The sequence below is a fragment of the Apaloderma vittatum genome, unplaced genomic scaffold (genome assembly GCF_000703405.1).
Source record: "Apaloderma vittatum isolate BGI_N311 unplaced genomic scaffold, ASM70340v1 scaffold5644, whole genome shotgun sequence".
In the NCBI taxonomy this organism is placed as follows: Eukaryota; Metazoa; Chordata; class Aves; order Trogoniformes; family Trogonidae; genus Apaloderma; species Apaloderma vittatum.
Genome location: NW_009710830.1, coordinates 51,660 through 63,672, shown reverse-complemented (window position 1 = coordinate 63,672; position 12,013 = coordinate 51,660). Strand labels below are relative to the sequence as shown.

General features: G+C 38.2%; 1 protein-coding gene across 1 annotated transcript in view; it reads left to right on the top strand.

The window, feature by feature from the left end:
* Window positions 1-269: 269 nt before the first annotated feature.
* PRMT3 (protein arginine methyltransferase 3) overlaps window positions 270-12,013 on the top strand; it is a gene marked incomplete at its 5' end in the record, with an annotated part of 45,707 nt that continues 33,963 nt past the window's right edge. Inside the window, 6 exons of the mRNA XM_009867396.1 lie at window positions 270-352; window positions 1,656-1,705; window positions 2,475-2,577; window positions 4,114-4,267; window positions 7,067-7,208; window positions 10,253-10,318. Coding sequence (XP_009865698.1) covers window positions 270-352; window positions 1,656-1,705; window positions 2,475-2,577; window positions 4,114-4,267; window positions 7,067-7,208; window positions 10,253-10,318 — 598 coding nt within the window. The remainder of the gene's footprint in view (window positions 353-1,655; window positions 1,706-2,474; window positions 2,578-4,113; window positions 4,268-7,066; window positions 7,209-10,252; window positions 10,319-12,013) is intronic.

Here is a 12,013-nt window from a genome sequence, read left to right as displayed (position 1 = left end):
TTGTTTTGGAAGTTGACAGGGTTTGTGGTTTTGCCAAACAAAACTTTTGTGTTTATTGCCTTCTGTTGCAAAATGTTTGGAAACAAGGTAAAAGCTTCTTTGTGAGATATGCAGGTAGGTAAAGTGCTCGTTTGTCCTTTCTTACAAATAAAAATTATGTGTTCCAAACACATTGCCCAGCAGGTCAGAACAGAGCCTAAAAAACTCGTATGAGTGTTACAACTTCTGAGCGTATTAATACTGCATGTTTAATAATTTGCTACTTACAGGTCATTTAGTTCTGCTGAAGATGTATTCTCCCACTGCAAAACTGAGCATCAGTTTGACATTTGTGATGTGATCAAGAAACATGGTAAGTTTCTTTCATAAGCTGTCATTTCCTTGCGTGTATCAGCATCTGGTTTAAAATAAATTACAAAGATTAGCTTGTTTCTAAGGAGTTTCCCAGGTGTAGCTGAAGATTCCAGGACTGAACAAAATAAACTATTGGAAGAAAGTTTTCATAGGTTATCTTTACGCTGGTTGTTTGTGGTATGCTTTATCTACCGGTAAAGCACTTGACTTGTATCAGAAGTAACTTCAATATTTTCTGGCTCATGCTGAGTCCCCAGCACCTGTTTGATTGACCTGAGCCAGCCCACTGCATGCAGGAATACTCTTTACCTGGTCTATTGGGAGTTCTTGTCTGACAAGTGATGCTGTTGCTGGGCTCAGGAAGTCAGGAGAGACCAGAGTGAATGTATCCACCAAGAGTCAGGTAACTGGGCTGTACTTCTGATGTCTTTTAAGCAGCTGTTTGCAGTCTTGGATTACATTGACTTAAGTGATCACAGGAAAGTATATCCCTTGCCCCTGAAGGAAGGTATATAGACAGGAGGGTGTTTGTCCAGTACATCTTGGGACTTTGATGTAGTTAGATAAGTGCTGGATTACTGAGCCTGAAATCCATGTCTTACTGCATTTAGAGGAGAATTGCGAAGTAGGGGAAGGGGAACAGTATTGGAGGAACGCTATTTTAAGAGTGCACTAAAAAGGAGCAAAAGGTAAGAGGATGGGAACTACATGAAGGATTTAGAAATCTGCGTGCAAAATCTGACCTGTTTCACGTCAGAAGTCCAATGGAACGTATTTTGAGTTTGTGCTGTACCCTCACTGTTCTCAAGGAGAACACATAATTATATCTAAGCTATTGCTACTTCTGAGCAAGGTTGCAGTTTTAAATCAATGTTGGTGTGTATCCTTGATGAATAGGATCAATTTACAATTTATTAAGCAGAAAACTGAAAATATGAACAAAAGAGCACAACAACGTAAAGTATAGGTGAGGGAGCTAGTAGGAGATAAATGTGTCCTGGTGCAGTTACTTGCCAAATCCCTGCTCATAATTCACATTTGTGTGTGTTTCATTCTTAATTAGTGGCAAATGTATTTGTCCTGAGGGTGAGAATTTCCTCATTTAGTCCTAAGGAAAAGAACAATGCAGATGGCAGACATAAGACAGGAAGACTGTGTTAGATGCTGATGTACACCCCAAGGGGAAAGCTGGTCAATTGAACAAGCAATTTGTATTCATACAATTTTAAAATACGTGTGGTTTTCTGTAATCTAAGTGTACTTTCTCTCTCTTCCCTTCCCTTCCCCTTCTTTTTTTCCAGAACTTGATTTTTATGGCTACATTAAACTAATAAACTTTGTTAGGTCAGAGGTAGGTATGCCACATACTACTTCTGTACTACGTTTGGAGAATGGGGAATTAAGATTCTGTGCTTTTAACTTACCTGTTTTTGGTAACTGTGTGAAATTTTTTATTATGTTTCTAGAAATAAGAAATCACAGACATTAAAGTGGCTGTTGGTTGGTTGAGATATGAAGTTCTTTTCCTTCTAATTATACTTAATTAATGTGAATTTTTTTGTTTCCAAAAGGGGGTGTTCAAACTTTTAAAAAGCCTACGCTATGTGGTATCATGTTATTTTGTTCATTTATTTTGGCCTTTGACTCAGCTGTCTTGCTCCGGTAAAGGGTGGCACGATTGGTGCCTTGGCTTTATTGCTTAGCGCTGTTGTCAGCTAGGGGTCTGATGTAGTCAGACACCTGAGTAGGCTTGGTTCCTGATCGCAGGGTAATCGTGCAGGTATCCTTCAGGGTCTATCAATGTGCTGTGCTTTACTGCTTGTATGGATTCCTTGAGCCTGTAGCTTCCTAGACTTTGGGACCCAGGCTAGCTTTTAGGTGTGATGATATGCTGTTCTCTGATCCTCGTGGTTGTAGTGTTTGTAGGCTGAGGAGAGTACCTGTTGTCAGAGCCAGAACAAAAGCCAGAAGTTCATTTCGTTGTTCTCACTAGTTATCCTTTAAAGTACTATCTTCTTAGCCTTTGCTACAAAGCTACTTTAATGCTTTATTTTCTTGAGTGAAGTCAAAGGGCTGGTGTTTTCAAAGAAACTTAGCTTACATACCCTTCTTCTGTCTAGAAACCAACAGGAGCATATTTGAGTTCTCTCAGCAGCCCACTGCCTTGGGAAGGAGAAGAATATTTGAAACCAGCGCTAGAAGATGATCTCCTACTTCAGTTTGGTAAATAAGTACATTTCCGTATGACGGTACCTTGTTGTGGGTTAAATGTGATACTGGCAGAGTTCACGTGATATGAAGCATAATCAGTGTTATTCAATTGACTTAGATATGAGAAAATCTACAAACTAGCTGAAGTCATGACATTAAGTCATGCTGTGTAATTTTTACCACACATTATATGGTGGTTTTTTAATGACTTGGGGTTTCCATAGCCCTGTTTATTATCTGCATTCAATTATTGCAGATATGATGCTCATAGTAGAGGGGCTGTATGTAGTAATTAAGCAGGTCAAATAGGTACTCCGCCCAAACTTGGCTAGGAGGTTTATGAAGCTTTTAAAACACCTAAATGTAGGCATTTAAAATCAGATGTAAGGGTCTTTTATAATCCAAATGAATCTATGATTCTATTTTAGACCCAACCCAGTGTAAGATACTACAGTTGCGTAGAAGAGTTTGTTTCTTTAGTCGTTCTAGCGATCGGTACAAGCAGCCTGAGTTTCTCTCTCCTGACAGTTCATCATGTAGTCTTGAGAGAATTCAGTTTGATTTTTGCTGCCCGTGATCCTCCCGCTCTCTTTCTGTTTTGCACTTGATCATACGTCTTTCTTTTGCCACGAGGTACTTAGGACTTGTGGATTTTTTTTCTTCTCTTTACAGTCTGAAATGCAGTTTTGCACTTTTCGAAGTGAGCCTTGCTGAATGATTGCAGAAATAAGGAGTGATAGAGGACATTCGTTGGTTAGTTCAGGGATTCCATATTTCACTGTGTGAGTTCTGCCTAGTGTGCACTCTTTGCTCAAGCTATAGACTTTTGAGATACTTCGAGGTGCTGTTGTAGTTGCTAAAGGCTTGAAAGGAATAGATATATTTGTTTTAAAGAAGTCTTTTGCCCACTAAGCTGGCGGTAACTTCTTCCTACACACAAAACTGGAGTAGCACCACTTTATTTTTTCACTGACATCTGTTGAAATCACCAGTTGAATTTTGCAAGAGGTGAATAGGACATGGTGCTGAGAATGAGGTTTGGTAGCAGTGTTTCATCTAGATTAGTTCTGCTTACGCTCTTTTGAGTTGTGTGTTCATAAGCTTTCTGAAAGCCCAAGGAATTGGGTGGAAAATTAAGTGTTACTTTGTAATTAAAAATTTTTAAACTTACATAACTTCTTACCTTATACTATCACCTTTGACCTAAGTTTAACGAACTGGAAAATATAGAGGATAGGATTGTAATTAACTTAAATTACAGTCTAAACCTAATATCTTTGTTAACAGTCATCAAACACTGATATTTCGAGAAGCCTGAATTCTGGATTCATTTGCTTTATTAGCTTGGAGCTTGCTTCTAGCATACTTGCTTTTACTGAGTAGGATTGTGTTCTGTGTTTAGACCTATCATATTCTTGTAAAACAGACTACTGCTACAAATGATCCAAAGCCAAAAGTAGCACCACTGAAAACTTTGTAAGTTTATGAGCTGCTGTGAAGCAGTGTGTGACTGGTAGGTGTTTCTTTTTTCTCTCCCCGTTTCATCAGATATTGAAGATCTTTGTGAACCTGGAAATGTTTTGCCTTCTAATGGTTTAAACGATACCAGGATGCTCCTTGGACAACTAAAACATGCAGAACACAGAGCAAGGCTTGCAGAAGCAGCCTTGGCTAGAGCACAAGATGATCTTCAAAAAATGAAGTAAGTGGGCTTTTTTCCTGTGTTCAATGCAATGAGATGTTTGTGTTTGAAGACCAGCAGAAATTCAAAGAAATGGTAGCGTGTAACTATGGAATGAAACTCATGTATTGGGACTTTTGACTTGACAGTCAAAAGGTTTGACTTTTACCGTGTAGATGTAGAAGTTTTGTTGATGATTAGTGAAAACTACGCAAAACCCACATAAATTGGAAGAGCCAAGTATGCTAAGGAAAGCTAAATAAGTACGTAGCACAGAAATGTGTATTTTGTTTCAGACTACTCTTGGTTTTTCAGATACTTTTCCTTTAGTCATTTAAATAAGAAGTTAAGCATTGAAGATGCACACAATGGAAAAGAGGGATCAGCAATGAGTAGTTATACATGCTAAAAATGAAGGGTTCTGTCTGCAGCTCAGTTTAACTTTTTCAAATCGTACTTTATAGCATACAGCTCTTTTTTGATATCTGTGCATTAATTATGCATTAATTTGTCATAAACAGTAAGAATGAAAGAAATTTGTCACTGTACTTGAAAAACTTTCTTTTTGTCCTCTGTGTTTTCTTGTCTTACTCATTCCCTTTTTCATTGAAAAGTAGCAAAACCTTTTCAGGTCATCAGCTAAAACTTCTTTTCTAAGCTTCTGTCAGGCTTATATAGGTTTCTTTTTGAGGTTAGTGTATCAAATTCTCTGCTGTTGTAAAATGGAGCCTTTAATTTTTTGTTGTCAGTGCAGTCTCTTGAATTCAGCAGGGATCAGCTGGCAGCAAAAATAACCAGATGTAGGTCTGATGAAGCAGCACAGTTTTAAATTATGAACAGATGATCCAGTTGCATTGTAGTAGTCTAAATGCTCCTATTTGTAGCGATAGTAACTCATGCTGGAGGTTATACCACTGAAAGAGACCACCTGCAGATGTTAGCTTTGAGGTAAAACTCTGCAAAATAAAGATAGCTTGGAAGTCTGATGTGGAGCAGGAGTTGCGTATAGACCTTATGCCACCGTAACCTGATTTTGTATTGTTTTCTGCTGTGGAAATAGGTTTATGCTGGTATTTAGCAGGCTGGTTGGCTGCTTCGATTTCTGGAGTAAAAAAAAAATGTTAGATCCAGGATTTTTCTCATGCTATACCTATCCACAGAGATTTTTTTTGGAGACTAAGTATGACTGTAAATTTTTAGTTGCCACACAGTTGTATTCTGAAGGTCTCCCTCTCTAAGATGTGGTAAAAAAAAAATATTTTTTTTTTTTAATGTCTGCCTGTTCAGGTTCAGTCGTGCACTGCCATGGAGATTATTGCCTTCTGAGCTCTGGAATAATAGCAGTATGAGGACACTCACTGGTTGAGTATGAAATAATTTTTGCAGAAATGTTTTTCCAAATTTGCTAGACTGAGTATACTTGTAGAATTATGAGAATTGAAAGGGGTACCATGTAAAGGCAGGTAGCTGGAGGCCTAGTGACCTTTCGTTTCCCCTTACAAATGGTAACAATTCTCTAAATCATGTCACCTCTGATGTAACACATCATGTTACACCTTGATGTAACATAAATCTTTAAAAGCGTGACTTGTATATCCTGAATTTTTGAATCTGTTCCTTGTTTAGAGATGGTGGTATCTGTTTTTATTTATGTTGTTTTTTATTGATTAACACTATGGGAGGGCAGCTAGAGTTTGTTTGGTGCTTGTGTTGCTTGTATAGGCTGCATCCCGTTAAATAATTTTAAAATTAAAATTGCGTTTAAAGTCTACAAAATTGTAATTAATTGTGCGTCATTGAATCTATTTTTCTTAAGTTTCAATTTTTATCATTTTGGTATTTATCTCAAAGTAAGGATAGACTTCCATGGTAAAGAGTAATATTAAACGTAAGATCCAGACACTAGGTTTATGTCAGCAAATATAGGAAATTTCCGATATTGATGAGCTCTTAATACTAATTCTCTTACTGCCTCCTCTTCCTCATCCAAGCTAGTGAAGCAGAGAAGTATTTGACATGTTTGGTTTTTGTTGTTCTGTAAGGATGGTATGGTAATGAGATGTTACCTACAGCTTCTATATGTTAGGTTCCTATTTAAGTGCATATGAGCGTTGTTAAAGGTGAGCCTTGACTGCTTCGGAATGGTCTAGGATGCAAGCTTTGCTGTTGGACTGTAGACTTTGGAGGACTATCATCTGACTGAAGCATGATAGTTTTCTCACTTCACTGTGTGTGTTGTATGAGCTGTTTACTTGTCAGTTTTGGTATTTTCATGCTAAACCCCTTGATCTGGCTATTATGTCATCACAACTGCTGTGAGAAGTGAGAAGACAGTGTGCACGTTAGGGATGCAGGGCCACAGAGGAGGAAAAACAAGTAGCATGAAATTAAAGTAATAAATGGAATTTTAAGCTCTGATGTATTCCCACTCGAGTGCTTCAGTTTAAGTACTTCTTCCGCCTCCACCTGGCCGTGCGGCCTTGTGCAGTTTGTAGTTCTTGCGCTGTTGGCTGAGCGCTCATCTGCGATGCGCAGCCTAAAACACTTGTGGTGTTATCAGGTGCAAAAGGACCCAATTCCTCCTCCAAAGCAGAAACGAAGTGGGGACGTTTCGCTGCTGCTGGGTGCTGGTTTCCTTGGCGGAGGGTGGCGGCAGTGCAGCAGGCGGGGGGGTGCCGGCAGAGGGAGGGTGTGCGCCCTGATCCCTGCTCCTGTTGGCGATGTGGTGCAGGCTCCTGATGGCTTTCAACCCCTTCCCCCCGTCCTCGATTTCATGGTTCCCTAAACATGTCTCAAGGGTCCTTTTCAAATTGATTGCAGGCAGTTTGCGCAGGATTTTGTGATGAATGCGGATGTCGGGAGCAGATCATCGTGCAGCACCATTGCCGACCTTCAGGAGGATGAGGATGGTGTTTACTTCAGCTCCTATGGGCATTATGGGATACACGAAGAGATGCTAAAGGTTAGAAAGTCATCTTGACTGCGTCTTAGTAGGACTAAAGAGTAAAGATGGAGTGAAGTGGGCTGTGTGCCCATAAATATACTGCAGAGCAGCTGCATTTTTAACCCTTTCTATACGTGATAGCTTTTTCCTAAGAGTTAGGTCGAGAGATCTTTTTTTCAGTTGTATTTCCTTTGTATAAATTCTGTTTACAGGAGGCATTAGGGATATAAAATTATTTACAGATATGGTTGAAGATATATTACAATATCTATACCTCACCACTGTACCTCGCCAAAAGCAACTTTTTCCTGGATACTTAAAAGATAAAGGATAAAACATTTTACAGACTGAATATTTCTCTTTATGTCTTCCTAATGACTGAAATTTGTTAGGCAGAACCATTGCTCCAATATTTTGATTTCCTGTCGCTCTAGATGAACAGAAATTGTTGGTATTTGTGCACAGTTCAAATGTATTGATGACATGGAACAGCTGGAGAATTTGTATGCTCCTTTTATATGATAAAAATAATGCTTAAAATTCTTCAAAGGCAAACCTGTGTATGCCCTTTTAACTTACCCAGAAAAAAACCCAAAATAAAAACAACACCAGTCCCTAAGAACTTAATAGACATGCAAATCAAAATCCTCTTAGTGCTTTCTGTCAGAGAAAATACCATTATTGCAAAGGTCAAACAGTTTTGTTTTAAGACAAAAATAAATACAAATCTTGCCTAATGTAAGATAGAGTACAGAGTTGTGAATTAACTTTGTCCATACAGGTACCGTATAGTTTTCTGCTTTGTAAATCATGTAGTAGCCCCAGTGTAGAAATACACATGAATCTGCGTTAATAATAGTACAAGAATGAGGCTAATTTGAAGGGGAGGATTTTACAGAAGTGCAGAGATGTCTGCGGAAGTACAAAAATGTTTTCCAAAATGTATAGTCTGGAGAAATGTAATTGAAGTCTTGAAGATAAGTAAAAATGGTAAAAGGTTGGGTTTGCAGTTGTGTGAAGGTGGTGTTTGCAGTGTTTCAGGCTACAGAATGAAAAGGCTTTCCATTTCTTAATGAAGGTTATAATAATTATGCATATCTGCACAAGCAGATTGATACAAAGTTGCATTTTATTGTTTTCAGGAAGTATTTGTCATAATGCTTTTAAGATGACTTTTGGCCTTGCTAAACATAGGAAAGTAATTGCCATGTGTGCACTGAGTTTTCTCCTGTCTGCTGGGCATTCACTTTTGGTTTTATTTTTTGTTTAATGTCTACCTTATAAATGTAGTGGCTTGCTACACTGAAATTTTTAAGAAAGGAGCCCTACTGTCTGAATTTTAAGTCTGTTTGTGACACTGTTCAATTTTGAAACATTTTTTTTTCTTATGCTTGGTGGCAGTATGATGAAGCTTCAATTTGTTTGGTTTTTTTTCTGCACATACTTCAGAGATGACAAAAGAGTATTGTTACTTAACACTGGCCAAATGGCTGGTGTTCCTCTTGTTCTTTTTTTGCTTGATAATTTCTGGACTGTCATCTTTATAAATTTTCTTACCTTTTATTTAAAAACAAACCAAAAAAAAAAAACATTTAATGGAAAAGGTGTGTGAGAGAGGGGAATTGATGAACAGAGGGGTGTGAAGTGAGTGCCCGTGCCTTGCTGGAGCAGCAGTGCGTGTAGTGGAGACAGCAGCTGGAATTGTATTGATTGCGTCAGGGCAGTGCTGAGGCAATGTGAGTGGGCAGGGTGTAAGGCTGAAAGCTTTCCAGCTGACTGCTTTGTTGATTGATGCTGAACATTCCGATTTATTTTTTAAAACTTTTTTTGGTCATTTCAGCAGATTCTATTATATACTGCGAATAGAGGTGAAGTACGCAAAAGAGTTGCTCTGGATATAACGTCACAATAAACCAATATGGTTTTAAAACATCATGCTCCTTTTGTTCATGTTAATTATATATCATTTTTAAGTGCAATTTTATAAAATCATCCCTAACTGTTTATTTGGGCTCTGTGAGTGATAATCCTCCTAAATTTAAAACTGGATTTTCAAGGTTTGAAATAATTTGTTTTGTCTCCACAATTTTTCTGAATATATCCTTTGGTTTTGATCTCATTTTTCGTTTTTTTTTTCTCACTAGAGAAAAATTTGTTTCATTTCTGTATTGTTCCTAAAATAATTACCTGCCATAGTAAAAAAAAAATTAAGTATAAGCACTTGAATTTTATACTTTATACTCTTATTTATAGACTTGTCTTCACTAGATAAAAATTGCTTATTTTTTTTTTCTTTTACTTTGCTCTGATGCTTGAACTGCAACAATTCCAAAACCTATGCTTGGCTGTAAATTTGTGTACCTGCTGATGTATATTAAGAGAATCAGTGTTTTAATAGATTACCTTACTGGTAGATTGAGCTATACTGCTAGCTCACATATATTTACGATACTATAAATGTTTAGTTATATGCTTGAAAACATTCCAGCTTCTCAGGTCATGTTGTTTTATAGTTAAGTTTGTTTATTTATTATATTGGTTTTCCAGAGAATAGACTCTACAGCTTCAGCGTGCAGTTTTCAGATTTTCATTTTGCTCAGAAATATAAAAGGTTATTCTGAGCCATAACCTTTTTTGAGAGAATCTGTATGTCACAGGAGTGTCACTAACTAAAATGATACAAAATGTTGTATGATCTTGTGACTCAACTTTTTCCCATTGTGTAGAAGATTGTTACATAAAGTTGATGCAGTATTGCCACTATGTTACTGTTGTTCCTGGGAAGTGATAAGGTGGTATTAAGAGCTTTGAAATACCCAAAATCAAATGCAGCAGGTCAGGAAACTGAAAGCTAATTTCTAAGTTTTCCTCCAGAGGCTTGACTGGCTTCATTTGCTAAGAATAAATTCTGAAAGAATGTCATACAGGGGGTGTCATGATTGCTGAGCCCTTTTGGGTACAGTAGCCACAAAACATGTTTAGGCCAAGTTTTTCAGCACTTTTGAACAAGATGATGTACATAAGTAGAAAAGAGTGAACATGTTTTGCTCTTTATATCATAGGATAAAGTACGTACAGAAAGCTATCGTGATTTCATCTATCAAAACCCACATATCTTCAAGGACAAGGTAGGTAAAAAAGCTCACAGTAATCTCTCTGCTTTCTTCTTTCTTGAGTGATAGAAACCCTTTGGGCAGGCTACTTTGTAGCTTTAGGAATGGAATATTGCACTGACAAGACCTGATTTAATGTACTCCAGCTTTATTGGGTGGTAGACTGCTGTTCAACTGCTGGAGGGTGCAAAGTGCTGATAACAGAAGTGCTGATCGCTATTGTCATTGTTTTGTGTGCCGTGTGGGGATGTTCATTAATTATGTTGGCGGGGTTAAGTCGAGCCTTTCTTGTCCCATATATTAAGTGGAATCCATCTGAGAGGGCCTCTTTGCCAGAATTTAAGTGAATTTCAGTTTGTGTCTGATACAACCTAGAAGCACCATGTGATTAGAGCTGGGGAGGAATTTGTACACAACTGATTTATTCAATTAATGTTGCTTAGTCTTTCCAGATTAGGTTATTAGGAAGGGATTTAGAAACAGGACCTAGTATTTCACTTGCAGTGGGGAGAGATTGCACTGACTGTGGTTATGACCCCTGCGCAGTTACGATCCTCCTTTTGTATTTCTGCTGTTCCTGCTAAAAATTCATTGAATGAATTAATTGGCCAAATTAGCTGACCTCCTGTTTTTCTGAACTCGAAGCGATTTTTTTCTCTTACTAGAAGTAGAATATTGGTTTTGATTAGATGCAGAGAAGGATTTGATGCTGCGGTCTGTTATGGTGTAGTCAAATCACCAGTCCAGCTGCTCCAGATCTCTGGTGAGAGACCATATGTGATCACCACAAGAATGCGTTAGCTGTGGACTCTTGTCCTGAGGTTAATTGGTGATCATTCTGCCTGTCTGTCCTTTCCTCAGATGTATTCCAGCTTGTGTATTTTCTCTCCTGTGCCTTTTTCTCCACCCCCATCCCCTGCCTAAGGCAAGATGAGTTCCATCTGGGTTTTTAAGTGACCACGGCAGCTGTCCAAAGTGGTGTCTGTTTTGATTTTTTTCCAATTTGTGGTGATTGCTCTCTTTCATGCGACTGTACATCATGAACATTTTTTTCACACAAGTTTATTTTTGGCTCTGACTTCCAGCTCTCATGGCTCAGCAATTTTGCGAACTACCGTGGGTGAAGTGGTAGAATAGATGATGCTAGGGGACGTGAGATTTCAGCAGCTGCAAGAACGTTGATTTTTACTTTCTGTTCCTGTCTCGGGAAGACTTCAGCCTAGGGATTTCTGTAGCTATTACATACTTGTATACAACTCGTGAATGAGTTGGAACGTAGCTGCAAAGAGTTGAAAGCGTAGCAAGTAACTCTCACTGCACCTTCCGTGCACAAGATGCTGTAAAAAACTCATCACACTAATGTTTTTTAGTCTGATTCCAGATTGTAAGTTGCTTTGTCAAGACAGGTGGCAGTCAACTCTTCAGTCATTGCTTCCCAGTACACCACAGCAGAAACTCACTTGCACTGTGCTGCTAAGGATAAATTGCTATTTTTATTCACGCTGGCTTCATGATTCCTTGCTCTGTATCCGTCATCAGAACTCACAGAATGGTACACAAGGGAAGGCAAGCAGACCTAATGTGCAGAGTGTTCAAGTACTTGGATGCTATTTGTCAGGTGAAATTTAAAAATGCATATGCAAGCTTTTGTTGCGGCACAGCAAGAATGCTGAATAGTTCAGAAGCTAGAAAATTTTTTAGTACAGTAAG